We start from the raw sequence: 25,698 nt of genomic DNA, 5'->3' as shown, positions 1-25,698 counted from the left end.
GATTAGACATTACTTTTCCCTTAAAGTGAGGCTATGGGAAAGCTCTTGCCAAGAGGAAGGATAATTGTCCACTCTGCGTTTTCCTGCTGTTCACATGTGTCTGTATGATTAGCGGCTCATCTTCAGTCCTCAGTTTTGTTTCTTTCAGGCATCCTTTGAAATCACTGGGCTATTTTGCAAGGGCTAGTTTAGTTAGAATGAAATAGTATAATCAGTGAGTCTGTTTAACCAAGCACACATAAACATATGCTGAAATAAATTAAAACTACTAAAAAAGAACAAACAAGTGAGGCATAAACTAAACACCTCTCCCCACCCCACGTGGGGGATCTTTCTCTCATCCCTCAGAATGCCACACAACAGTGGGGCCCAAATCTATCTGTGTATTAAATATTGGTAAAGCTTAATTTATCTCATTACAGAAAAGGAAACCGAAATAGAGGTTCTAAGAGTTCCATTTTGTGCACCCCACCAATGGTGCCTAGTGGAGGCTGCTACCCTTTCAGTCATGTTGTCCCCCATGAGTCCCCCAAACTGCCTGCTTCCTGTGGCAGGTGGTGGAAATTTGGGAGACCTCAGGTCTTCCCAGAAGCAGGGGTAAGCTCAGGGTATCTGTCTTCAAGGCAGGTGGCTCCTTTGGAGGGTTGGGAAAGGACCAGACCCAAGAAGTCTTCAAGAATATACTGTGAAGTTAACCCTGAGTCTGAAAAATCCATTCCCTAACCCTTCTAAATCATCTAAGTTTCACCATGGGTGCCTTTTAAAGTGTTCTCAAATGCCTTTTGTAAGCCTCAAAACTACCATCCTCACTCACGTATGAAAGGAATTAGACCAATCAAAGGCACTTTTCATGAGCTTCTAAGCTTTGATTATTTCTACATAGGAGAGGGGAGGATCAAGGTTTTTTGTTTTTTGTTTTTTTTTTTTTTTTTTGCTTATCTCTGACTCAAAGGCCCCACCATCCCTCAAGACTTTCATTTCATTCTACCTCCTACATCTCCATGTTCTTTCTTTAAAATTCTAGGAATATACAAACAACAGTTTAATACAAGGGATGGAAAAATGTTTTCTAGTTTGAATCCGCTGGAGATGCAACAACTCAGTGAGTCTCTCTGGAAACCACAACTGTGTTAGGTTCACATTTCAAAACACTAGTTAAAGGTCGTTAATGGTCCTGCCCCCACAGCTTCTTAGAGACAACCAAAACCTAAAGCAGAGGCAGTGTCTTCTTGAGGAGGCGTTTTATCATCATCAAGGATATCCCATCTTGCAGACCACCACGCCTCACCCCTACCGCAAACACCTTCCTCATCATTCACCCACAGAACAGAAAAGGAGATGGGAAGGGGCGGCAAGGCCATCACTCTCCCCATTTGCTCCTGGCCACTTATCAGTAGTGAAAGATGGAGCATGAGGGACGTGACAGGTTCAGTCAGCTTTTCTGGCTGCATAAACTGAGCAGAAGGATGGTTGCTCATCATGAAAGTTCAAATTCAGGCCAGACGCTGTGGCTCACACCTGTAATTCCAGCACTTTGGGAGGCCAAGGCAGGTGGATCACGAGGTCGGGAGTTCGTAGACCAGCCTGGCCAACATGGTGAAACCCCATCTCTACTAAAAATACAAAAATTAGCCAGGCATGGTGGTGTGCCACTGTAGTCCCAGCTACTCAGGGCGCTGAATCCAGGAGGCGGAGGTTGCAGTGAGCCGAGATTGTGTCACTGCCCTCCAGCCTGGGCGACAGAGCAAGAATCTGTCTCAAAAAAAAGAAAAGATATTTCAAAGTAGTTTGTGAGCCTGCTCCATCTCAAGGAGGCTTGACGTTCCTTCATTTTTTGTTTTTTTTTTCCCCTAACAATTAAGTGTAAGAGATTGAGTGCCAGAAACTTGGACTACCAGGAATGTCCCTCCGCCTAGGGCTCTTATCCCTTCCCTTGGGCCTTTCCTCCCACCTTCCCTGTCCTCTGGGTCCCCTGCCTTGACAGATGATGCCCATTAAGCACTCCAGATTGTTTTCTTCTGGGAACCATCTTCACTCTTAACCTCTGCTTAACATTTTTAGCTAATTCTCTTCCCTGCCATTATCTTAAGCTATTTAGAGAAACGAAGTAATTCTGATCTGTACTGGCTATTACAAATAATTTCGCATTTTATAATTTTGACACAGCTATCCACACTTACATTCAAGTTTTCCACACACTCCTTAGAGAAGTTTCCAAGTCCTGTGAAAAAGAAGGGAGAATAGCTGTCCCCTCACCCTGTCCACTCCCACATCCTGGAGTGATGCTGGGCTGTAGCTCAGAGCTCAGAGCCTGTCATCTTTTATAACTATCATTTACTTTATTTTTCCCAAAATTTATTACCTTGTTCTTACCATGCTGAAGCTCTTCTACCCACTCACCCAGCTTGGTAAAGATCTTCCTGTTGTTTATCACCATTAGCTTGGCATTTCACCATCTGGGAGAGCTTAGTATTTCTAGAAACATGGAAACATCACTTGTATTCCAGCTGAACATCGTTTATAAAAGCAGCAGCTCAGACTGGCCCCAGCACTTTTCCATGCAGTGAAGTTCCCCCCTTAAATTATCTTTTGCTTTCTCTCTCCAAACTAGCTCACTGCCATTGTCACCCCATTCTCCCAACATAGTCCTGGTGTGTTTCCTTTCTTGTAAATGATTGAAGGGTCCTTATTCTCAGAGCCTTCATATTATCTTTGATTGAGCTCTTCTATCAATCTTGGTTTAAGGAGGCCCCCTGTCTTTCTACCAGGATGAATTTGCTATCGCTACATAATCACATTTTTATATCCATTCTCAGAGATTCTGAGGTACTATAAACAATCCATTACCTTTCATGCCTAGAAAATGGGAACTTTTGTTCAAACATGGTTAAAAGAATTATCCTTGGCCAGAAGAGCTCTCCTAGGGCTTGTATACAGAAAGAGAAGTTTTTACCAAGACCTATCGTCCATCTTTTAGTGTTTCCCCATTGATAAACATGGTCCACTAGTTAGGCCTGTTTCCCAAATATCCCAAGCACACCCGTGACCTTGACTCCCAAAGCTTAGCTCATGCTATTTCTCTCAGCCTGCAGTGTTCCTCCTTGGTGGGTCACCAATAGGCACCCTGTGCAGAAGGCTGAGGCAGAAGGATGGTTGAAAGCAAGGCCAAGATTTCCATGTGCAAAAAATCTTCCAAATGGGACTGCTCCCTCAGTGCCCTCTCTCTCCCTTAAATCACTTGTAACATTATGTATGCATGCTGGAAACAATGGTATCTCCCCACCTTCCCCATTAATCTCTGAGAGTTGTGAAAGTGTTCTGTTGACCAGTGTCTTGATTTTATTTCTCTCAATCCTATCCCACTATTTCCTATAATGTTTACCAGAGAATGTGATATATATATGTCATATATATGACTTATGACATATATATATATTCATATGCATATATATATTTCCAGTAAGTTTGAGAAGTGGTGGATTAAACAAAACTATGCAGGTATCTTTACTGTAGGACTTCTCAAAGCCTTAATAAGCTACCTGGTATGGTGAACCATCAAAAGCAAACCATGATATATTGTCATCTACAAACTCATTTAACTGACCTCAGGACTTTCTTTCCTGGCGCATCTAACAGGACAAGTGCTCTGTAGGATGCATGTTGGAGCACAGTGTTATCAGTCGTGGGTCCTACATTCATCATGTCAGAATCACTTAGGGAGCTTGTGACAATTTGGGGTAGAGTATGGAAACCTACTTGGTTGTTGCTTTTTCTTAAAGCCTTCCTGGTAATTTTAGTGGTCCATAATATTTGGGTTCCTCTGCACGACACTTTTGATCTTTAAAGCTTCAGAGATGCTATCCCGGTGACCCTCCTGAGCCCTCACTGTAGAATTTTGTACCCAAAATTACTTGCAGGTAAATAATAAATTCTTATACAAAATAGATGGCAGGAAGCTTATCAGGGAAACCACCCAGGGACTTTGTGACTTGGGGAAAAATACTGGCCTATATCCATGACTTTAGAAACCACTTCCTAACATCATAGCTGTCCCTACCTACATGCAAATCCACCTTCAGAGCCCATGGACTTTACCCCAACTATTCTCACTCATGCCAATGCGGGCTGTTTCACGTGTTTCTGTATTTTGTTTCATTTCTATATCTGGCCTCACTGCAGGATCATATTCAGAGCAAGACCCAATTGAATACTTTTCTCGGGATTTCCTCATAGCATTTGATACGTAGCCAAACTAAGAGTAAATGCTCAATAATTGCAGAGAAGACAAGGGACAAAGGGGACCTTGGTCTAAAAGAGACAAAAAGTTGGCTCTGGAATTAAAAAGCAGGTAGAGCAGGTGGTAAATGTGGCAAGATGGGTAGGTACTCAACTTCGCCTGCTGAGGTAAGAGCTTCTTAAATGGTATAATCTTCCTCCACTCTCAAGTTGTGTCTTTGTTACTTCTCTGTTCTTCATATGATAAATATACATCACTAGTAGTTCAGGAATAGATGACCAACTTGTCCCAATTTATATGGAACATTTCCAGTTTTAGCAATGAAAGTCCACTGCCTGGGAAAGCCCTCCTTGCTGGAAAACTGGACATTTGGTCACTCAGGAGGCAAAAATAGTTCCCTAATCAAAGAAAATCGAGACTGCTACATCTCATTCTACCCACCTGAATACATTTCCTATTGCTGCTGTAACAAATTACCACAAATTTAGTGGCTTAAGACACCAATTTATAATTTTGTATTTCTGGAGATCAGAAGTCCGAAATGGATTTTACAGAGCTAAAATCCAGGTGTGGCAGGGGCTCCATTTTGTTTTTTTTTTTTCTGGAGGCTCCAGGGGACAATCCCCTCCCTGGCCATTTCCAGCTTCTACAGGACACATTCCTTGGTTCTGACTCTCCATCCATCTTCAGAGCCAGCCACCATGTCACCCCAACCTCTGTTTTCATCATTGCATCTCTTTCTCTAACTCGCTCTCCCACTTCCCTCTTTCACTCTCAACTTAATTATGTCTGCAAATTCCCTTTTGCCATGTAAGGCAGCATATCCAGGGATGAGGATGTGGATATCTCTGGGGGTCATTATTCTGCCTACCATACCAACTTCTCTCTGGGAGTTGATAGAACACCTTAATGTATTAAAGAAATACTTTTAAAATCTCACAGAATGCTTAATCAGTGTTTTTTAAATTTATGTAATCAAGAAATTCTTCTTTTCTTCCCAAGGAACACTTCTTAACATTTCATGGAAAGCTGCTGCTCTTGCAGAAGAGTAGGATTCAGAATGGTAGATGGGCAGACTGCAAGAATCCAGAGACATTTCACTACACATACAGAGTTTTGAGGGAACTCAGTTATAGATCCAAATTCCTCTTGGCAACTTCAATACATATTCTTTGTACATACTAATATACAAACTCAGCTGCCTAAGAAGAAACCTAAGGTCAAGGCATGGTGGATCTCCCTTTCTTCCACTGTTGTAGCCTCGACCTCCTGGGCTCAAGCAATTCTCCTATCTTAGCCTCCTGAGTAGCTGAGACTACAGGTGTATGCGTGGCTAATTTTTCATTGTATTTTATTTTATTTTATTTTATTTTATTTTATTTTATTTTATTTTTATTGAGATAGGGTCTCGCTGTCACACAGGCTGGAGTACAGTGGCATGATCACAACTCACTGCAGTCTCAACCTCCTGGGCTCAAGCCATCCTGCCACCTCAGCCTCTCAAGTAGCTGAGACTACAGGTGCATGGCACCTCATCCAGCTAATTTTTGTATTTTTTCTAGAGACAGGGTTTTGCCATGTTGCCCAGGATGGTCTCAAACTCCTAGGCTCAAGCGATCTGCCCAGCTCAGCCTCCCAAAGTGCTGGGATTACAGGGTGTGGTGGCCAAGAAAAAAATCTTAATTGGACATTTTGCCCTGGGGGTATAAAACCTCCTGGCAAACAAAGAGTTGATGTGAAATTCGCATTGCCAGTGACTCTTTTGGTAAGGCACCATAACTCACCCCTGCCCATCTTATTTAGAGGTGCATTTCCAATAAAACTTCATTTCTTATGTTTGGTAAGTAGTTATCAAAGTTTGATATTTTATATTATACCTAAAATAATTAAAATGATAACTCACTCCAAAGAAAATTTTTAATTTTTGCTTAGAGATTTATGGTTCCTGGAATCTATCTTCTTTTAATTTAAATTTAAATTCATATGCATCCTTTGGTTGTAGAGAATTATGATGAATTGATAAATATTTTCAAGCATAAGCACATACATGAAGTTAAAGTGCTGTGGGTGAAGTAGAATAGAGATACAATTTCAAGGAGAAAAAAAATGTAACATTTCCAATTTTTAAAGAAGACTTTGTTCATGTCATTTTTAAAGTGTACAATAATGGGTATTATATAACAACAGTACTTATGTTACATTGGACACATTTAAAATAATGATTTAACAGGTTAATTTGAAAATGTCACTATTTACCTTACCTAGAAATTATATCTTTCCTATTTAATCTCAACGTGAAAAATGCTTGCTGACAAGTTTTAAAATATTCAAGGAGGTACACAGTTTTTAAAAATTCTTATAGGGGCCAGGCACAGTGCATATTCCTATAGTCCCAGCTACTTGGGAAGCTGAGACAGGAGGATTGCTTGAGCCCTGGAGTTCAAGGCCAGCTTTGAGGCTGCCATAGCGAGGCCCCCATCTCAAAGAACAAAATAAAATAAATGTCGATAAATTGAATTAATTATTATTATTTTTTTGAGACAGTGTTGCTCTGTTGATCAGGCCAGAGTACAGTGGCACAATCTCAGCTCACTGCAACCTCTGCCTCCCGGGTTCAAACAATTCTCGTGTTTCAGCCTCCCAAGTAGCTGGGACTACAGGTGCACGCCATCATGCCTGGCTAATTTTTGTATTTTTAGTAGAGATGGGGTTTAGCCATGTTGGCCAGGGTGGTCTCAAACTCCTGACCTCAACTGATCCACCTGCCTCAGCCTCCCAAAATGCTGGGATTACAGGCATGAGCCACAGTACCCAGCCAATTAATTATTTTTAAAATAAATCTTATGGGGATATGTGAGCTCTGACAACTGGTCCAGAGCAGAAAATGCTGGCAGTACAAACAGCAGGGTATGGAATCAGGCCAGCAGGAAAGCCTAGGGAAAATGCCCACTTAACCCAGCCCAAAGGGTTAAACAGCACCTGGCACAGAGCCAGCACTCCCTTCACTCAGCCGACACCTGTGTGTTGCCAGTGTGCCAAGCACTGGGGGTAAAGTCGGGCTTAGACACGAGTCCCTGTCACCAGGCACTAACCTGCCACTGGACGCATATGTAGTTGACCTGCTGCTTCTGTGTAAATGCATGTTGGCTGCAATTCCAGAAAGTCTAAGACCTTATTCTTGGGCGGTTTTTAGAAGCTGTGACTACAAAGCCATGACTCATATTTTTATATTCTAGAATGGATCCGTCTACATTCCACTATTCCTATTAGAATAGTTACCTGAGGAGGCATATACTTATTTCAGTGACAGGGCGATTACTCAAAAGTCTTTAAGCTTCATCTGTGGAATTGACTTCAAAGCATACAGTGCAATCTTCTGAATATGCTTAGTGCTAGTAAATATTTGCCTTTGGAGAGCAACTTTGATTTTGCAGAGAACAAAAGCTATTCACACAAAGCTCTAGTGATCATGGTAGATGATGAGACTGGGCAGGAATATCATTTGCCTCAAACTCTGGAATAGCATCAGTCAGGAAGTCGGAGCTTTCTCATAGTAAAGAAGAGTCAGGAGAGATTGTTCATTCCTTTTATGTTCTGCACAATGAGTGTTTATTCCTCTTAGCACTGAGGCAGAAGGGAAAAGCCTGGCCATGTCAGGGTCACTTGGGTGTGAAGTTGCTTAAAGATTCTGTGGTCTCAGACTTTGGAAGAGAAGCTTGCTGGGGCTGTGGAAGGCCCCTGGTGCTCGCTGCTTTAGTTCTGCTGACCCAGGAGCAGAGAGGCAGGGTCCAGACAAGGACAACAGAAGCCAGGCATGTGGCCATTGCTCTGTCTGCTCTGCGTATCCTGTCACTCCTGTGTGAACACAAAGCACTGGACAAAAGCTCTTGAGATTCTCAAGGACCCTCAATTCTCAAAAGGAATATTGGTTTTTCTTAGTTCTACTAAAATACTTAGTAGAACACTGTATTTTACTACTTTCTTATTCTTCTGCATTTCTCTGGTATTTTACTCAACAGCACCATTCCCTATTCCCAGAACTGAGCTAGGTGCTGTGGGAGACATTGCCTCTGTCCTTGGACAATTTGAATCTCCTTGGGAAGATAAGAACAATATGCATACATACTGTAGAGTGAGAATGGCTAGTGGGTTTCATTTCAGATGTCAGCTCCAGCTAATTGGTGGCCTTGTAGAGTATTTCATCAAATCAAAACACCATCAATTGTAAGATGCCATTTTATGCATTCTTAAGAAAAAAAATACGCTATAAATTATGAACCATTGCTTTCTTATTACTTAGAATTTTTATTTATACTTATTGAAAGAGGATTTTTAGACTTATTTGCATATAATATTGTGGATTTTTTAAACATATATTGTTCTCATTCATTCATAAAGTGGAAAATAACAGCAAAATAAATTGGGTCTGGTTTTCCTAAGCTGCTTCACCTTCGGAGTACTACTCATCTGTAGCATCTTTGATTTGGAGTTATTGATGTGTGTGTTCTCACAGTACAACTCTCTATGCCATCAAGAGTATTCAGGAGGCAACATTTCTTACAAAAATTTCTCTTGACTTTCTCCCAAATCTCTGACAACTTTTGTGTAAATTGAGGTGCACACAGGTAATAACAACCACAGCACAACAGCTACCTGGCAACAGTAACTGAAAGACCCATCCAATTTTCAATTTTTCAAAAGCAAAAGAATACCTCTTAGGCCCAATGATATGTGGGTTCTGAGACTCAGTCAAAAATGACTGTCATGATCAACTATCCATGTCTGCCCTGGGAATGGGGTTGACAATGGAGCTGCATTCTTGCAATTAAGCAATAATTTGCTGCTGTATAGTTTGCGAAGCTGAATGGTTTCCAGTGTGAGAGCAGTGGTAGAGTGTTCTCTGTGAGCTAATAGAATCAGGAAGGCTTTATGAATGAAGTAGGTCTAAAAATGTAAGATTTGGCCTGGATAAGAGGAGATGACCTCCAGCAGAGGAAGGAGCATAAGCACAGTTTAGAGGATTTGCAAGGGTAAACAAGCATGTCACATGGAGAGAAAATGGGGGAACCAGGCTGGGGTGGGGTTTAGTTAGGGAGTTAGGGGATATAAAGACATGAGTTTTTGCTCTGAGAGCATAAGTTCAAGTTAGTGTGTTTTACTTGTGGAAAAGTAATAGACAGTTCTTATAATTCTAAAACTTTTATGTTTTTTTACCATAGGTCCTGATGTTTTTAGTTCAAAGAGTCTTGCTCTTCAAGCCCAGAAGAAGATTCTGAGCAAAATAGCCAGCAAAACTGTGGCCAACATGTTGATTGATGACACCAGCAGTGAGATCTTTGATGAGCTCTACAAAGTCACCAAAGAGCACACTCACAACAAGAAGGAAGCCCACAAGATCATGAAAGACTTAATCAAGGTGGCGATCAAAATTGGGATCCTCTACCGAAACAACCAGTTTAGCCAAGAGGAGCTTGTTATTGTGGAGAAGTTCCGGAAGAAGCTGAACCAGACCGCCATGACCATTGTCAGCTTCTATGAGGTGGAATACACCTTTGATAGGAATGTGCTCTCCAATCTCCTGCATGAGTGCAAGGACCTGGTACATGAACTGGTGCAGCGGCACCTGACGCCCAGGACCCACGGGCGCATCAACCACGTCTTTAACCACTTTGCCAATGTGGAGTTCCTCTCTACCCTTTATAGTCTGGATGGAGACTGTAGACCCAACCTCAAGAGGATTTGTGAAGGAATCAATAAGTTGCTAGATGAGAAAGTCCTTTAAATGCCTTCCCCACTCCTGGACTTTGCTGCTTTAAAGTTACAGCACTCAACCATGATCTGGGTGAGAATCAAGAACATAAGCAGAAACCCTTGTCAAAGATGTCCATGTTCTGTCCTGTTCATCCCTCCGATGCTGATTCTGATGCTGAACTGAGCTCAGGTGTGTTTTTCTTCTGCGCTCTCCAGCAAGGTTTCTACTTAAAATCACATGTGTGCAAGCCCAAAGGACATTTCATCTATTCCAAGCAGAAAGGCTGTTCTGTTCATTACAGTGAGTGCAGTTCATCTCATGGAGTGGGAGGAGCACTAGACCAGAAGACAGAGGACATGGATTTGGTTTCCAGCTTAACCAGTTAGGATTGTGTCCTCTGCATTCTGGAACCATGATGCCTGCCTGCCTCACAGGGTTGTTGTGAGGACCAGATGAGATGATGTATGTTCATGCTTTTGGAATCTCTAATTTAAGGTCTTAATATTTTGTCTTCTGAGCATGAGGGGATAAACCTGGATGTAGACTATTAAGCAGCATAGGAGAAAAGAACAATAGAATCTAATGGACTGGGTTTGCAATCTGTCTCTCAATGTACTGCTTCAGACAAAGTGAAATCCAAAGGTGTGAAAAAGTATAGCTGCAAATTGGAAAAATGTGTTTCAAGAGTCTTCTTTTTGGCCAGGCGTGATGGCCCACACCTGTAATCCCAGCAGTTTGGGAGGCTGAGGTGGGCAGATTGCCTGAGGTCAGGAGTTCAAGACCAGCCTGGCCAACATGATGAAACCCTATCTCTACTAAAAGTACAAAAAGTAGCCAGGCGTGGTGGCGCATGCCTGTAATCCCAGCTACTCAGGAGGCTGAGGCAGGAGAATTGTTTGAACCCAGGAGATGGAGGCTGCAGTGAGCTGAGACCATGCCACTGCACTCCAGCCTGGGCAACAGAGCAAGACTCTTGTCTCTAAAAAAGAATGATAATAATAATAAAAAGAGGTGTTTTTTGAGGTCTTAGATGTTCAGGTTTATGATCCTGCAGAGAGAAACTTTCCATTGGGGATGGGGAGAGAGAGTTTTCCATCCACAACACAGAAACAGAAAAACACTGTGCTCCCTCTGCAGGACCAGCCTTCCCTTATCTAAGGGGCATGGAGCTCAGGGAGGCTTTATTCCATATGCGCAGGAGAATCAGGCAGAATGAACACCTACCCATCTTTCTTGGCCTTTCACAGTCATTTTGTGCTGTTTTCTCTGGTTCATTAATAAATTGAAACTACCCTCCAAACAACAGATCTTAGAGTTGTGATTCAAAATAAAATTCCTTGGAGTTAAATACAGTGTTAAGAATAACAGGATTGAAGGGAAGAAGAAAATGAAGAGCAAGAGTTCTGCCCTCAAACCCTAAGGGGAAGTAGATTCAGGGGAGCATAAGTGGGTGGATCTGTGAGATGGTCAATGGGGAGCTAGCCCACAGACACAAACCACCTTCTCCAAAAGTCACAGCCTTGCTTTCACAGTGCACCTTCTGAGGTCTTTTCATCATAGTCTTAACCAACACCAGAACAATGTACTTCCTTTCAACACTGTGCCATATTAAGAGACTTGCTCCTCTTGCCTTTCCTCCCATCCTCCTGTGCTTCTCTTCTAATGATAATGCAAAAATACCATATTAGTGCAGCCATATGGTTCATCACACCCCATGGTCTATCTCCAGCAGGAGCATCAAGAGGTTTTGTGCTCTTGCTGGTTTGTGGGGAGATGTGAAACAATGTCCACTGAGCCTCGCTGGCCATTCATCCTCAGCTGGCTGTCATGTCAATATCAGAGCAAACCATCTAGTTACGTTCTTCAGCCACAGCAGCCAGAATTAGTTCATAGGAAGGCTATTCAGTATGGAATATGGAGGAGTAAGGCCAACCCCTATTCTCCATATTGGACAAACATGGCCTCGCCCTATACTCAAACTCAAGGGCTGAACAATGATGCCCTGTGCACACCTGGGCTGAGGAGATGGCTGGTCATTTGGCACTTCTGGTGGGAACTACAAGCAGTTGGCTCCCCTTCCTTCCCACCTGCCTGCAAGGCACCAGTCCAGCAGTGCTGGATTTTCTCATGCAGTCTTCAAGGTTTGCCTTGATATATTTATCTGACCAAAGACTGTTTTCTTGTTCAAGAGATGGTTCTAGAAGCAGGTTCATTGTTCATTAAGTGGACCAACTCAGAACCAAGAGGAATGAGTGAACCTGTCTTCTGTCCGTGTGAGATACAGTGGGGAAGAAGGCAGGATCCCCAGCTAAAGAAGGTGGTGGGTTCTCTCCTGGCTCTGCAGGCCACAGCACAACAACGGTGTAGGAGGAAGGCTGAGTTGGGTTCTGACAGCCACAAGTCTCTAAGGAAACTGGGTCCTTTCTGCTCTGGTCAAGGAAGGATCAGCACTTCCACCAGTGGATCTCACCAAGTGCAATGGCAGAGTATGGAGCAAAACATTTTCTATTACCTTAGGCTCCCTGCTGAGGGAGCCAGGGGGCTCTCTATCCAAGACCCCCAGACTTAGCAGCAGCAACCAGTGGGGAGCTGGGCTACCTGGGCTCTTCTAAAAATACAAAGCCAAAACCAATCCCATGTGCACATTTCAAAAATACAATTGTCATCTAAATCAAGTGATTCTTGAGTTTCATCAAACAGCTGAAAGGCCTACAAATTTCAAATATTTTACATAACAACCTAGTGACCAAAGCTAGCATCTCATTATACAGTCCTATTGGTTTATCCTGAGGACTCTTAACCACATCACCTGGTGGCCCTGGAAGGCTGTTTTGGCTGAAAAAAAATGTGACAGAGGCCAGCAGATGCTTTGGAAAGCAGGACTCTAGATGTGCATTTGTGCTCAGAGCTCTGTACAAAATTCTCAATATGAGAACCCACAAAAGTAGAGTTAGAATAGCTGCATTTTTAGGTCCCCAATAACAAACATCGTTTTGCAAAATGATGGGAAAGTAATTTCAAAATAAGCAATGGTACAAGATGGCTCAATTGATCTAGCCCTACACAGACTTCAGACAGCAATGCCTGATTCAGCAAACCAAGTAAGGGAATGACATTCTTTAAGGCTGAGGAGTGGCAGGAGCAGTTTGCATCAGTCATCTGGAACATCACTGGGTCTTCAACCATCCCTGAACACTCAGCTCTGTCCCCACAGGAGGACACCAGGAACTTGTGCTGAAATCCTCACCAAGCCCTTTTCTACATGTCCTTCCTCATGTATCTGAGCCCTGCAGAAACACATTCCCTGCCAGCTGCCACCTGCCATGTGTCTGTACCACTCTTCTTCTCTGTGTTTGCATCTGTGGGTCTTGACACCCTCAGTAACTCCAGGTGTCTTCTCAGTGACAAAATGAAAAGACTTCTCCATCTGTGCTTCTTCAAACTCTCACCTCTCCCATCTGTACATTTTTTAGAATCAAATCAGCATATTCATTGGCTGCTCCAATGAACTTACTGCATCTATTTATATTTTAAAAAAGGAAAGAGCTCAAATCAGGCCTATGTGCCCTCTGCCTCAATATCTTTTTTTAATTTTTTTACTTTTTAGAGATAAGGTCTCCCTCTGTCACCCATGTTGGAGTGCAGTGGCATGATCACAGCTCACTGAAGCCTCAGACTCCTGGGTTCAAGCAATCCTCCTGCCTAAACCTCTTGAGTAGCTGGGACTACAGGTGTGCACCACCACGCCTGGCTAATTTTTTTTTTTTTTTTTTTTGTAGAGGCAGGGGTCTCACTATGTTGCCCAAGGTGGTCTCCAAACTCCTAGCCTTAAGCAGTCCTCCCACTTCATCCTCCCAAAGAGCTGAGATTACAGATGTGAGTGAGCCAACTGTGCCCAGCCTTGCCCCAGTATTTTTAGGACTTTTCTCTTTTTTTAATTCAACATGATCCCAGAGGTCAAGACCGAAACCAATCAGTGAAAATTCAACTTTAGCTGTAAAAACATTGCACTAACAGGAGCTATCCAACAATGGACCAGAATGTTGACAATAGAGTTATGAATCAGATGGCCTTGGAGAAGAAGGTTGCCAAGGCCCTCCCAACTGGGAGTTAAATGGTCAAATGGATTTTGCTTGTTTAATCTGACCCTGCTACATGAGCCACAGCCGAAGGTGGGCCCAGCTCATGCTATTTCTTTAGAGGGAGGTCTTGCTTGTTGGCAAGGGCAGGGGAAGGGGAGAGAGAATCTTCTACAACACTATTCCTCAAAATAGCATCTATGAATCTCTGAAAGTCCTGAGGGCAAGGGGGCGGGGGAGATGGAGTCCATGAGTTCCAAAATAAGTTTTTAAGTTTTTGTTTCTGACAACTTTTTTAAAAAATTAAAATCAATGTAAGTATGTTCCACATCATTTGGGAATGACCTTATAGCCATGTGGTGCCATCTGGCTTCAGTCTGAGTTTCTGAGTTTGTGTTTACATCACTCATGCTGACTGAGCACGGCAGGTGAAAGAAAAGAATTTAACTTCATGCGTTTAAGGTCTGACATCAGCTAGAGGTCTGCAGAGGGGAACTTTCAGGGTCTGTGAGTGCTCAATTTAGAGAAACATTGCTACGACATGAAAGTGGAGGCTTGCAGAGAATGAATATCACCCTCCCCTAAACAGTGACTTATTTGTGGGGGCTCGAAGGTTGAGAGGTGAGCCAAGTGTCTGAAGCACACATAGGTCTGCATTCTATGTGCAGGTCAACTTCCACATGTTCTTCCTGCCCTTTGAAAACTGGCCAAGAGAAGCTACCACATATGTGTTAGTCTGCTTGCATTGCCATAAAGAAATACCTGAGGCTGTGTAATTTATAAAGACAGAAGGTTTATTTTGTCTCATGGTTATGCAGGCTGTACAGGAAGCATGGTGCCAACATCTGATCCTGGTGAGCACTCAGGGAGCTTTTACTCATGGCAGAAAGTGAAGTGGGAGCAGGCATGTCACATGGCAAGAGAGGGAGCAAAGGAGCAAGAGAGGAGATGCCTCTGTTTTAACAACCTGTCTTTTAAACAACCAGATCTCACATGAATTCAGAGCAAGAACTCACTCACTACTGCAAGGACAGCACCAAGACATTCATGGAGAATCCATCCCCATTGACCCAAACACGTTCCACCAGGCCCCGCCTCCAACACCAGGGATTACATTTCAACTTAAGATTTAGAGGGGACACACATTCAAACCATATCAACATAGAAATCAAATTAAAGAATTGACCAACCTATGCTGGCAATCCTAATACTAAACCTCAAAGGCTCAAGAGAGTCCATCACTGGACAAAGCAGGCAGTGTTACTCCCAAGGAAAGGAACAGAGGAGAAGTTTTTGAAGAGGTCACCTGCACGTGCTCACACTCTGTCCTAGTTCCAGCCTCATCTGCTGGCATGCAGACACAAGTCCAAGGTGTCAGGAGACCTTGTATGCTTCCGGGATCCCAAGAAGTTGTTCCTGAAGAATGAGGCATGTGGCTCTAAGATACTGGTGGCATCAAATTCCTTCCAGCCCCAGAAAAATGAGAGGTTGGCTGGTGAAAAGACTCACACCTACCCCCAACAGCACTGCAGTTCCACTGGTAGCCTTGCCTTTTCCTTACATGTCCTTCCTTTGCTGAGCTGGGGCAAGTCTGTCCATAGGAGGGGTCCTGGCAGCCCACCCAGGCAGCCAGAGTCTGGGCAGCCAGCCCTCCCAGGCCTTGATATAGAGCTCTTCTTAGCTGACTACTAAGGCCATTCTGGACCAGTTCCTGAGACAAGGGAGTCTGGGGTTTGGCTCCCAGCTCAAGGAGCAGCTGGGCAGGAGCCAGAACTTGGCACAGAGTGAGTGCTGGAGGCTAGTGGGGAAATGGCAATTAGGTTATGTTAGGGAGAGAAGCGCTTTCTCAGGCTCTGTCACTGGTGAAGGAAGAGCTTGTGGGCTGGTCCCCGAGGAGGGACTTGGGCTCTTTCCACCTCTCCCAGCAGCTGGCTTCCCTGTGAGAGGGTCACATTTCCTCTCAGCCATGGGATGGGGCTTCCCCTACTTTGTGTTTCAGAAATAGTGACAACTTGGTTTTAGAAATAGATTGTTGGCTTTGGGTTGGGGGAGATGAGGGAGATAGATATTTTGGGGTTTGCTGTCTTTCCAGCTTTCACAGAAAATAGAAGATGTAGAACATGGAGCCAGCTATGGGTCAGGAGGATTCATCTTAGCTTGCCCATTAGCCAGGGATTTCCTTATGCTTCACCTCTCCAAGCCTCAGTTTCCTCAACTGCAAAAGCAGAGAGTTGCACAAGGTCTCTTAAGAATCTTTCCAGTTCCATAGTTCTTCCAAGCAGCATAGAAGAGAAGCTCTGGGCATTCCTGCACTGTAGGTCTCTTAGAGGGGAAACCTATTCATTATTCAATGGAGCAATAGCCTCCAAATTGAAAAATGACTCCTCAGTGATCCTCTTCAGAACTTTTGAATGAAGATCTTAGTTGATGGCTTTCAATGGGAAAAGCTTTAAGCCAGAAAAATGAAAAGTAAAATCGAGACTCCCAGAGAACTACACACTGTGGGCCCAGGGAGTCAGCCAATTAGCCAACTCAGCAGGAGCCCGCTGGGGTTCAATGTTAGGCCCAACCCTCTATTGAGACATGCATTTACAGATCAAAATTGTGTCAGACTCCAGTAACAGGTCTCTGGACAGAGAACAGGATATAAACAAAGTCATGAATAAGTCATTATTGATTTGAGTCAAATATCATAGGATGCCATCAGAATTATTTTAAAATAATGAAGCCATTCCCCCAACAAATGAAACATTTTATGGAATTCTCAGTCCTTTTTTAAAAATAGCTTTATAAAGATATAGTTCACATAACATACAATGTACCAATCTGGGAGTACAATTCGATGGTTTTTTGAATTGTGATGTGTTATGCGCTACATAAGGACATTTTGGTCAATACCTGACCCCATAGACAACAGTCGTCCTATAGGATTATAATGGAGCTGAAAAATTCCTGTCACCTGGTGATGTCTTCATGATCCTGACCCTTTGTAGGCCTAGGTTAATGTGTGTGTTTCTTAGTTTATTAACAAAAAAGTTTAAAAAGTAAAAATTTTAAAAATAGAAAAAAGTTTATAGAATAAGGACAAAAAGGAAGAAAACATTTTGTATGGCTGTACAATGTGTGTGTTAAGCTAAGTGTTACAAAAGAGTCAAAATATTTTTAAAAAAATTAAGTTTATAGTTTCAGTAAGCTATGGTTAGTTTTATTGAAGAAGGAAAAATATTTTTTATAAATTTAGTGTAGCCTAAATGTACATTGTTTATAGTTTATAAGGGTGTACAATAATGTCCTAGGCCTTCAAATTCACTCAACACTCACTCACTGACTCACCCAGGGAAACTTCCAGTCCTGCAAGCTCCATTCGTGGTAAGTGCCCCATACAGGTGTACCACTTTTTATCTTTTCTACTGTATTTTTACTGTACCTTTTCTATGTTTAGGTATTTTAGATACATAAATACTTACCACTGTGTCACAGTCACCTACAGTATTCAGTTCAGTAACATGCAGTACACGTTTGTAGCCTCGGAGCAATAGGCTCTACTGTATATCCTAAGTGTGTGGTAGGTTATACCATCTAGGTTTTTGTAAGTACACTCTATGATGTTTGCACAACAATCAAATCACCTAACAAAGCATTTCTCAGAATGAATCCCCGTCAGTGTATGAGCATTCATTAATATGTGAACCCTAACCACAGTCAACTTTTGAACATTTTCATTATCTCGGAAAGAAGCCCAATACCTTATCAATCACCTCTCTACCCCCATGAGACCTTATTAGCAACATAAAAGTTTATTTTCTTCCAAAAAATCACAAATAAGAATTTCTTAATATTGGAACTGCTCTATGGTCTTAGATTCAGATCAAGCAAATCCCAGTTATATGCATGACTGACTCATTTTGCCGAACTGCATCCTAGATTGAGCCTCAAGCTCCATCTGTGTCCCCCACCTCAACATTCTCCTGAGATGAAGCCTCATCAGCCTCTTAACAGGGGTGGCCTCTGTGGGGAAGTGGGTTCTGCAAAATGTTAAGGACAACCTGGCTGCCAGAGGCTGGCCACTCCATCATCATCCTGCAGCCCCATTGAGGATGCAGAGTCAATAGCCATGGCTGGGTGTGCCATAGAAGGAATTCAGGCATTACATAGGGCAGAGGATCTCAAACTGGGGACTGTGAAACACCTGCATCAGAGGTCCCAGGGATGGGGAGTGGTGCTATTGAAAATGCAGAATCGCCGGGCGCGGTGGCTCACGCCTCTAATCTCAGCACTTTGGGAGGCCCAGACAGGCAGATTACGAGGTCAGGAGATTGAGACCATCCTGGCTAACATGGTGAAACCTCGTCTCTACTAAAAATACAAAAAAATCATCCAGGCGTGGTGGTGAGCGCCTGTAGTCCCAGCTACTCAAGAGGCTGAGGCAGGAGAATGGCGTGAACCCGAGAGGCAGAGCTTGCAGTGAGCTGAGATTGCACCACTGCACTCCAGCCTGGGCGACTGAGCGAGAATACATCTCAAAAAAAAAAAGGCAGAATCCTGAGTCCTACCCCGAACCTACCAGCTCCAAATTTCTGGAGGTGGGGCTTGGGACTCTGCATAGTTAAAAAGTTCTTTGGTGATTTTTAGACGCAGTAAAGTTTGCTGACCCAGTATAGAGGGCTCCACTTGAAATCATTTGCATCTCAAATTCTGAGGTTTTCAGAATGTAACTCCTGCCTGAATTGTTTTTACTTCCCGCCCTTTTCAGTTTTGAAACTGAGTCCATCCCCTCTTCTTCCTTTGTGTTCAGGAAGCAACCTCTGGCCATGTGCCCAACCCACTACCCTTCACATGTTTTCATCTCCCTGGGGCTGTCGGCAAGCCCTATTCTCACTAGCTGCAAGTGCCTGAAGGCTATCTTTAGGCAGTTATTCCAATGCGAAGAGCCATGGGAACCATGAGAAAAGTGGCACCAGTTGGCCCCTAATGTCCTGGCAATTGCGGCATTTTTTCCATTTCTCACCTCTCAATTAATTACCTTTAGTAACTGTTTAAAAGTTTTCTTCTAAGGTCAATGACCTGGGATGCTGATCTGGAGATATAATTTCCAGAACTATATTTGACCCATATATAAAGAATAAAGAGAGAGAGTCCCTACCCCTTGAGGTAAATGTCGTATTCTGCTAGGTCTCTCTTTGACCCTTTTCTTTCCAAGGCCTCCTCTCCAGTAATGTAGGATGATCTGGAAACCCCAGTGTAGAGCAGGATTACTCCTGGAACCTGGAGGCAAAGGGGAGCAGAAAGAGCACCCCAGGCGACATTCCTTTCTTTTAGCCAATGGAGAAACAACATCTATAAAAGTTGAACCCAGGCTCAGATCAGCCAGCCATGAGACTCCCAGATGGGAGGCAGAAGAGAAACCGGGGACACACAGGGACAGAGGGGAGAGGCCTCCAGGAGCATGTACATTTGGTTCCATGTGGTTGCAAGTTGAACAGAGCTACCAACCCCTTTAGCTTTCCCTAACCAAGATCTCTTTGAGAAAAGGGAAGAAGGTTTCATCTCAGAAAAGGACCTTACAGCCAATGAACAACAAAAAAAAGGAACGTGGGGAGCCCAGCCCTGTGTGGGAGTTGTTGCTCCCAGGCCTCCCTAAAGGGTTAGGTTCCCCTCACTGCAGGTCCCCTAGCACAGGGCAGGACGACAGGTGCTGGCATACAAGGCCATTCCTGGCAGGGATTATGTAAGGCCCTGCAAAAGTGAGGGCTGGCCCTGATCTCATGCCTCTAATCTGACAACAGGCAGCTCACTTCTGGAGTGATCAACCAGCTCCTAGTTCAGGTATCAGGCCACACCCTAGTCATCCCACAAACTCAAATGCCCAGAACTCAGCAGGGCACTTCTCTTCATTCTATATGGATGGAGGCTCCTTCCCTTATCATTTAGTTGGGAGGGGCAGGAATTGAAATTGTTTTCCTCCTACTGCTCAACACAATAACAGACATCTTCACTCTTGGAGCTCCTGCTTACTCAGCCCTTGCCCCTGTCGAGGTTATATATGTGTGACCTCCAGCTTTCCTGCTCCACTCTCTCTTAGATTTTCAGGTCACCGAAGAAGAGGTCATGAAATCTGCTCATTGATGGGCATCAGTCACTTGCTGGGACCCATCACTCCAGCAGAACCAGGGACCCATTTCTTTCAGTCCCTCGAACTCCTCACCTTCTGACAATCACATATCCTTTTACACTTTGCCTAATTTTCTACCTCTGTGATCAAAATCCCAAGGAGAGGAGAAACCTTCATGCTGTTTGTGTGTGTACACGTGTGTGGTTACATAAGCATCTCCTTTTCAAACTTCCAAAACCATAGTAAAAGATATATTTTCCCTTTTTAAAATTACATCCAGTTGACAGATTTCTCAAAACTCCCTCTGAGTTAATTGCAAACAACAGGATTGCTTGAAAGATTTTTGGATAAACTTAACATCTCTGGGATCTTGAATGTGGAGAACTGGCCCATTAGCACACATGCTTGATGCCTCCCAGCCTGGAGCAGGTCCTTCTACCATCACTGGGAGGAGGGAAGAAGAGGTGACATTTCACTTCCCACCTCTCCCCTTGATGCCTCTCACTTACTTCCTGAGTCATAGTGGTCTCATTTGTGAACTAATCAATGCCATCTTGGTGTACTGGAAGAGATACTGCAGCTATTGGGAGAGATACTCCTTCACCCAGGAAAGAACTGCAGCTTGGCCAGGCTGCTGAACTCTCGGCCTTTGTAGGGATCTGATTCCCCCTGGCTTCCCTCCCCCACCTTGGAACTGCTCAGGGAGAAAAGGCCCACAGGGGTGTGGGTGACCCTCACAGTGGTGGCTGGCCAATTCCTCACTTGCCTGTGAGTTCCCAGAGGAAATGCAAACAAATCAGACCACACTTGGCTGCTGGCCAAGGAATCTTTGAACTTCTTCAATAAAAAGTCTTTAAAACTTTGGTTCTGACCCAAATCTTTTGCTCCAACATAAAAACTGCCGGGCCTTAAGAGTTTCTGTTTAGAGAAACAGTGTGTCTCTGGCATTTGAATAAGGGTGTTTATCTCAGAAACCCTTCTTTGAGTTCCACCATGTTCCGTAAGTTCACTGTATCTCACCTTTAGCCTTCAAGCCTCCCTGAATACCCAGCATGAGTACCTACACCTCTTGTAGCAGTTCTTTCTTTATAAGCCCCTGATTGTGCATTGTAAAAAGGCCCAGAGGTTGCTGAGTTTCCCCTGAAACGGAGACAAGAGAGAAAAAACTCTCCAGCAGGAGGCGTTTAAAAAGGTATTGGTCACTGATATTCGTTATCCAATGTGGTCCTGGAGCTGCCATCATTTAAAGAAATAAAAATAAAATGTCTGAGGAACTGGTGCAGTAAAAGGCATAGTTGTTTCTTTTAGAGCAAATGGTACATTACTGATTGGCACATTTTCATTCCCTCTTTGTTGCTGCTTAATCTCCAAAGCAGATTATATGGCACATACCTGTCTCCAAAGTCTTATCTCCTATCTTTATAAATAGAGGTCTCAGGAGGGAGAACTAGGTTTTTCAGACCTAGGCCTTCCCCTTCAACCCGTGTGTTCGCCAAATCAATACCCTTACCACCTCCACTTCTGTACCTTCCTGGATATAATTTCATTGAATCTCTTTTCGGCTGTCAAGAGGAAGTCTGGAGGAAATCAGAACAGTTGCCAGCAAATCACTAAACAGGTCCCCTTTTAATCTACCCCATCACCAATTTACCTAAACAACATGGACCGACATTCAGACAGCTGCTGAACTCTTCCTGGTGTGTCTCCTGAAAATATAGACTTGAACCTTCTCAACCTGAATTCTGTCTGATCCCCAACTTGCAACACATGTGGAAGTCAAAGCCATTGGGATAGTTCTCTCCAGAGTTGCAGGTTGCTGGAAAAGTAACCTGGGAGCAGGAGAGGGTTCCAGACTCAAGAACAGAAGAGAGAATCACAGTTCATACCCAAGGCATATTTTTTAGAAAACTCAAGTGAACAATAATTGTTAACCAATTTCCTTAATTGCTCCCTTAATTAACACCTTCCTAGAATCCAAACTGTTCATTTTCACCTGAATAACTTTTGGTGACAATAGATGGGAACCAACTCTGTTTTGCAATTAATTTTCTTTTATGGCATGCTTCCAGAGGTGTCACAGAGTACATGTTTTAAAATAATGTTTTTTGGTTTGTTTGTTTGTTTGTTACTCTTAAAGTGCCAGGATAAATTTACGTGTACATAAATTTGCTGGGCCTAGTATTTTAGGACACCACCAAACTTTTTATAAAGGTGGACATTGTCAACGAAAGAGTCAAACTTTGTAAAATATTTGAAGAGATTTATCCTAAGCCAAATATGAGTGATCATGGCCCGTGACGCAGCCCTCAGGAGGTCCTGAGAACGAGAACATGTGCCCAAGGTGGTCGGGGTGCATCTTGCTTTTATACATTTTAGGAAGGCATTAGACATCAATCAAATACATTTAAGAAATACATTGATTTGGTACAGAAAGACAGGACAACTCGAAGTGGTGGGGTCGGGGGTGGTGGAGGGTGCCTTTTTAATTTTATTTTATTTTGAGATGGAGTTTTGCTCTTGTTGCCCGGGCTAGAGTGCAATGGTGCGATCTTGGCTGACTGAAACCTCCACTTCCCAGGTTCAAGCAATTCTCCTGCCTCAGCCTCCTGAGTACCTGGGATTACAGGCACCTACCACCACGCCCGGCTAATTTTTGTATTTTTAGTAGAGACGGGGTTTCACTATGTTGGCCAGGCTAGTCTCAAACTCCTGACCGCAGGTGACGCGCCCGCCTCAGCCTTCCAAAGTGCTGGGATTACAGGCGTCAGTCACCCTGCCTGGCCGGCTATAGGTAAATTTAAACATTTTCTGGTTGACGATTGAGTTTGTCTAAAGACCTGGGATCAATAGAAAGAGACATTTGGTGGTAGAGACCAAAGTTTTACTATGCAGATGAAGCTTTAACTTGCAGGCTTCCGAGATAATAGGTTGTAAAACGTTTCTATCAGACTTAAAATCTGTATTGATGTTAATGCCAGAGACAAGACTATAATGAGGCATGTCTGACCCCCACTTCCCTTCATGGCCTGAACCAGTCTTTCAGGTTACATGTTAAGAGCCCTGGCTGAGGAGTAAGTCCATTCAGATGGTTGGTTGCGGGGGGCGGGCGGGGCGGCGGGGGGGCTTAGAATTTTATTTTATTTTTGGTTTACATCATTAACTAGAGATTAAAAGAGGTTCTAAAGATGCCTGCTCCATTCCCTATTTGGGCATCCTTTCTTTTTAGACTGGTGATAATATACATACACATAACATCATCTTCACTACCACCACCACACACAAAAAAAGTTTGCTTTAGCCACCCATAAAACAATTTCATATTCTGTCATAATATTTGTGGACTAAATGTGATACTTGACCTCTTTTTGCTCTGTCTTCATTTTTTCCTATCATTATTTTTATGTATTTACATGGAAACTTCTAAAATTGGCCAGAACCATGTTGAAAGAGACAAATTATGAGAGCAGATGAAATAACATGTTCATAGATGTTTATGATGTGACTTTCTGAAGCACAATAAAGTCAACTCATACGAGGATAATATTGTCTTGCTAATGCTAGTATTTATGGCAAGTCATAAATGAACATGTTGGATGCCTATTTTGGGTAATGACTGCTTTTAGAGCGTTGGAAGAATTTCTCACTGTGGGTCACTCTGTTTGACATTATTCCTTCCTCTAGAAAAATTCTGGATGGCTGTTTAGCAGGAGGATGATCCTGGAGGAAGGCGGCCAAGGCTACATATAATGTGCTGTGGTCATTATCACTTCCTAGGTGAAGAGTGGTTTCCGTTGTTCTCAGGTTGTAGCCTGGAGGCAGTTGAGGATTCATAAAGCCCTGCATTTTCTCCTGCTTTTTTCCTACCCCTCTCCTTTCTCTGCCTCTATCTTTGTTCTAGTTTTCCCTACAGCCTGATTGCTTTGGAGCTCAAACACAAACTACTTGCCCTGTCATTTCTCCACTTGCCCATCCCTGCCCTCTCCCCAGCCATGAAACCCAAATTCCTCCTCCATCCTACATGTATACCCCTAAAGAATAAGACTTAGCTATTCTGTTAATCAGCAGGTCTTGCTTGGAAGTCCACTTCAGAAAAACAAGTGCAAAAAACACTTCTGCTGTTTTCAATCTATCGTTTCTCTAAACCCATCTTGTTTCATTTTCAGCTGCCAAAATTTTGGTCATTTTGAGAAAATGGAAGTCTCCCGGCAGAAAAGACCAACTTTATGTAGTGACTATATGCTTGGTGAAGTTTTAGGAATTCCCAGGAAAAGCCTGAAATTCTAATATTGGGACTTCTTTTAGGTAGAGCATCATGTGGCCATACATTTCTGTGCAGTGTTTGAATACTTCTGAGAAGGACATGCAGTAATCCATTATCATTCCTAACCCTGTGGCACAAGTGGATGTCAAATAGATAGCTGTTTTCTTGGAAAACAATGCAATGGGACACTAATGTAGCAAATGTTGATAGAAGATGGAGGATGAGGTGTATAAAACACAGAAAACCCAGGAGGGGATGGCTCAATCCCACTAAACAGATCACTATAATAGGATGAACTGGGCAACATTAAGCACCTAAGAATTATGACAAAAAGGAAATAGGGAAGGATATCTGAATCAATCAAGGTTCAATCAAGAAAACAGCACTCCAGGGGATGGGGGGCAAGGGGAGGGAGAGCATTAGGACAAAGACCTAATGCATGTGGGACTTAAAACCTAGATGATGGGTTTGATAGGTGCAGCAAACCACCGTGGCACATGTATACCTATGTAACAAACCTGAACGTTCTGCACATGTATCCCAGAACTTAAAGTAAAATTAAATAAAAAAATACTGCTCCCAAAATTTCAAACATAGAATTTAATACAGGTAATTGATTACTGAGTTGATGAAAGAGTTGAGAAGTCTAACAGGGTACAGTGATGCACCCCAAAGATTAGCAATAGCAGGGAGTTGCTACCAACCCTTAGAACAGGAGGGATAGAGAGGAAAAACTTACTTATTTTCAGGAGCTCAGGAGGTTCGGTTTGAATAAAAAATTGAAGTAGATTGTAAGCATGTTACCACCTCCATTTACGTGTAACCTCCCTTTTCAGGACTCTCAGTTTAGGGGTAAAGATTTCTCTATAGATTACTTAAAAGATTAAAGAAAGTCACTGTATCCCATGGAAACAAGTCTAGATCCCAGTAGGCATCAAAGAAATGTTTGATCCTTTTCAGGTCTTTGAATAAACATGAAGGAGAGGAATAAATATGATCAACCCTTCTCCCTATCCTCTCTTACTCCAGTGGGCTCCCCACAGACCATTAGAGGTAGGGAGACCATTTATCCTGATTTGCCAAGGACAGTCCCAATATACATCTGTTTTCCTGGCATCCTATCTTGTTTAGCATATGTCCTGGAATTTTCATCTTATAATGAAGTAGTATTAACAATTGTATTAAAAAGAGCTGAGATAGGTTTGGTAGACTTCCACTTTGCACTTCCACCTTCCACCACAGTTTCAGGTAATGGTG

At 43.1% G+C, this 25,698-nt stretch overlaps 1 protein-coding gene across 2 annotated transcripts in view; it reads left to right on the top strand.

The window, feature by feature from the left end:
* The window catches only part of TNFAIP8L3 (TNF alpha induced protein 8 like 3), a 47,970-nt gene extending 36,681 nt beyond the window's left edge, over window positions 1-11,289 (top strand). Inside the window, exon 2 of one of the 2 annotated variants that reach the window (XM_015142194.3) lies at window positions 9,457-11,289. In XM_015142194.3, the coding sequence (XP_014997680.1) occupies window positions 9,457-10,019 (563 nt within the window). In that variant the 3' untranslated portion in view covers window positions 10,020-11,289. 2 annotated transcript variants of the gene reach the window in all.
* The last annotated feature ends 14,409 nt before the right edge of the window (window positions 11,290-25,698 follow it).

Source organism: Macaca mulatta, chromosome 7 (assembly GCF_049350105.2).
Source record: "Macaca mulatta isolate MMU2019108-1 chromosome 7, T2T-MMU8v2.0, whole genome shotgun sequence".
NCBI lineage: Eukaryota > Metazoa > Chordata > Mammalia > Primates > Cercopithecidae > Macaca > Macaca mulatta.
Note: the sequence above shows the minus strand (reverse complement) of the source record. Positions and strands in the feature narration are given on the sequence as shown.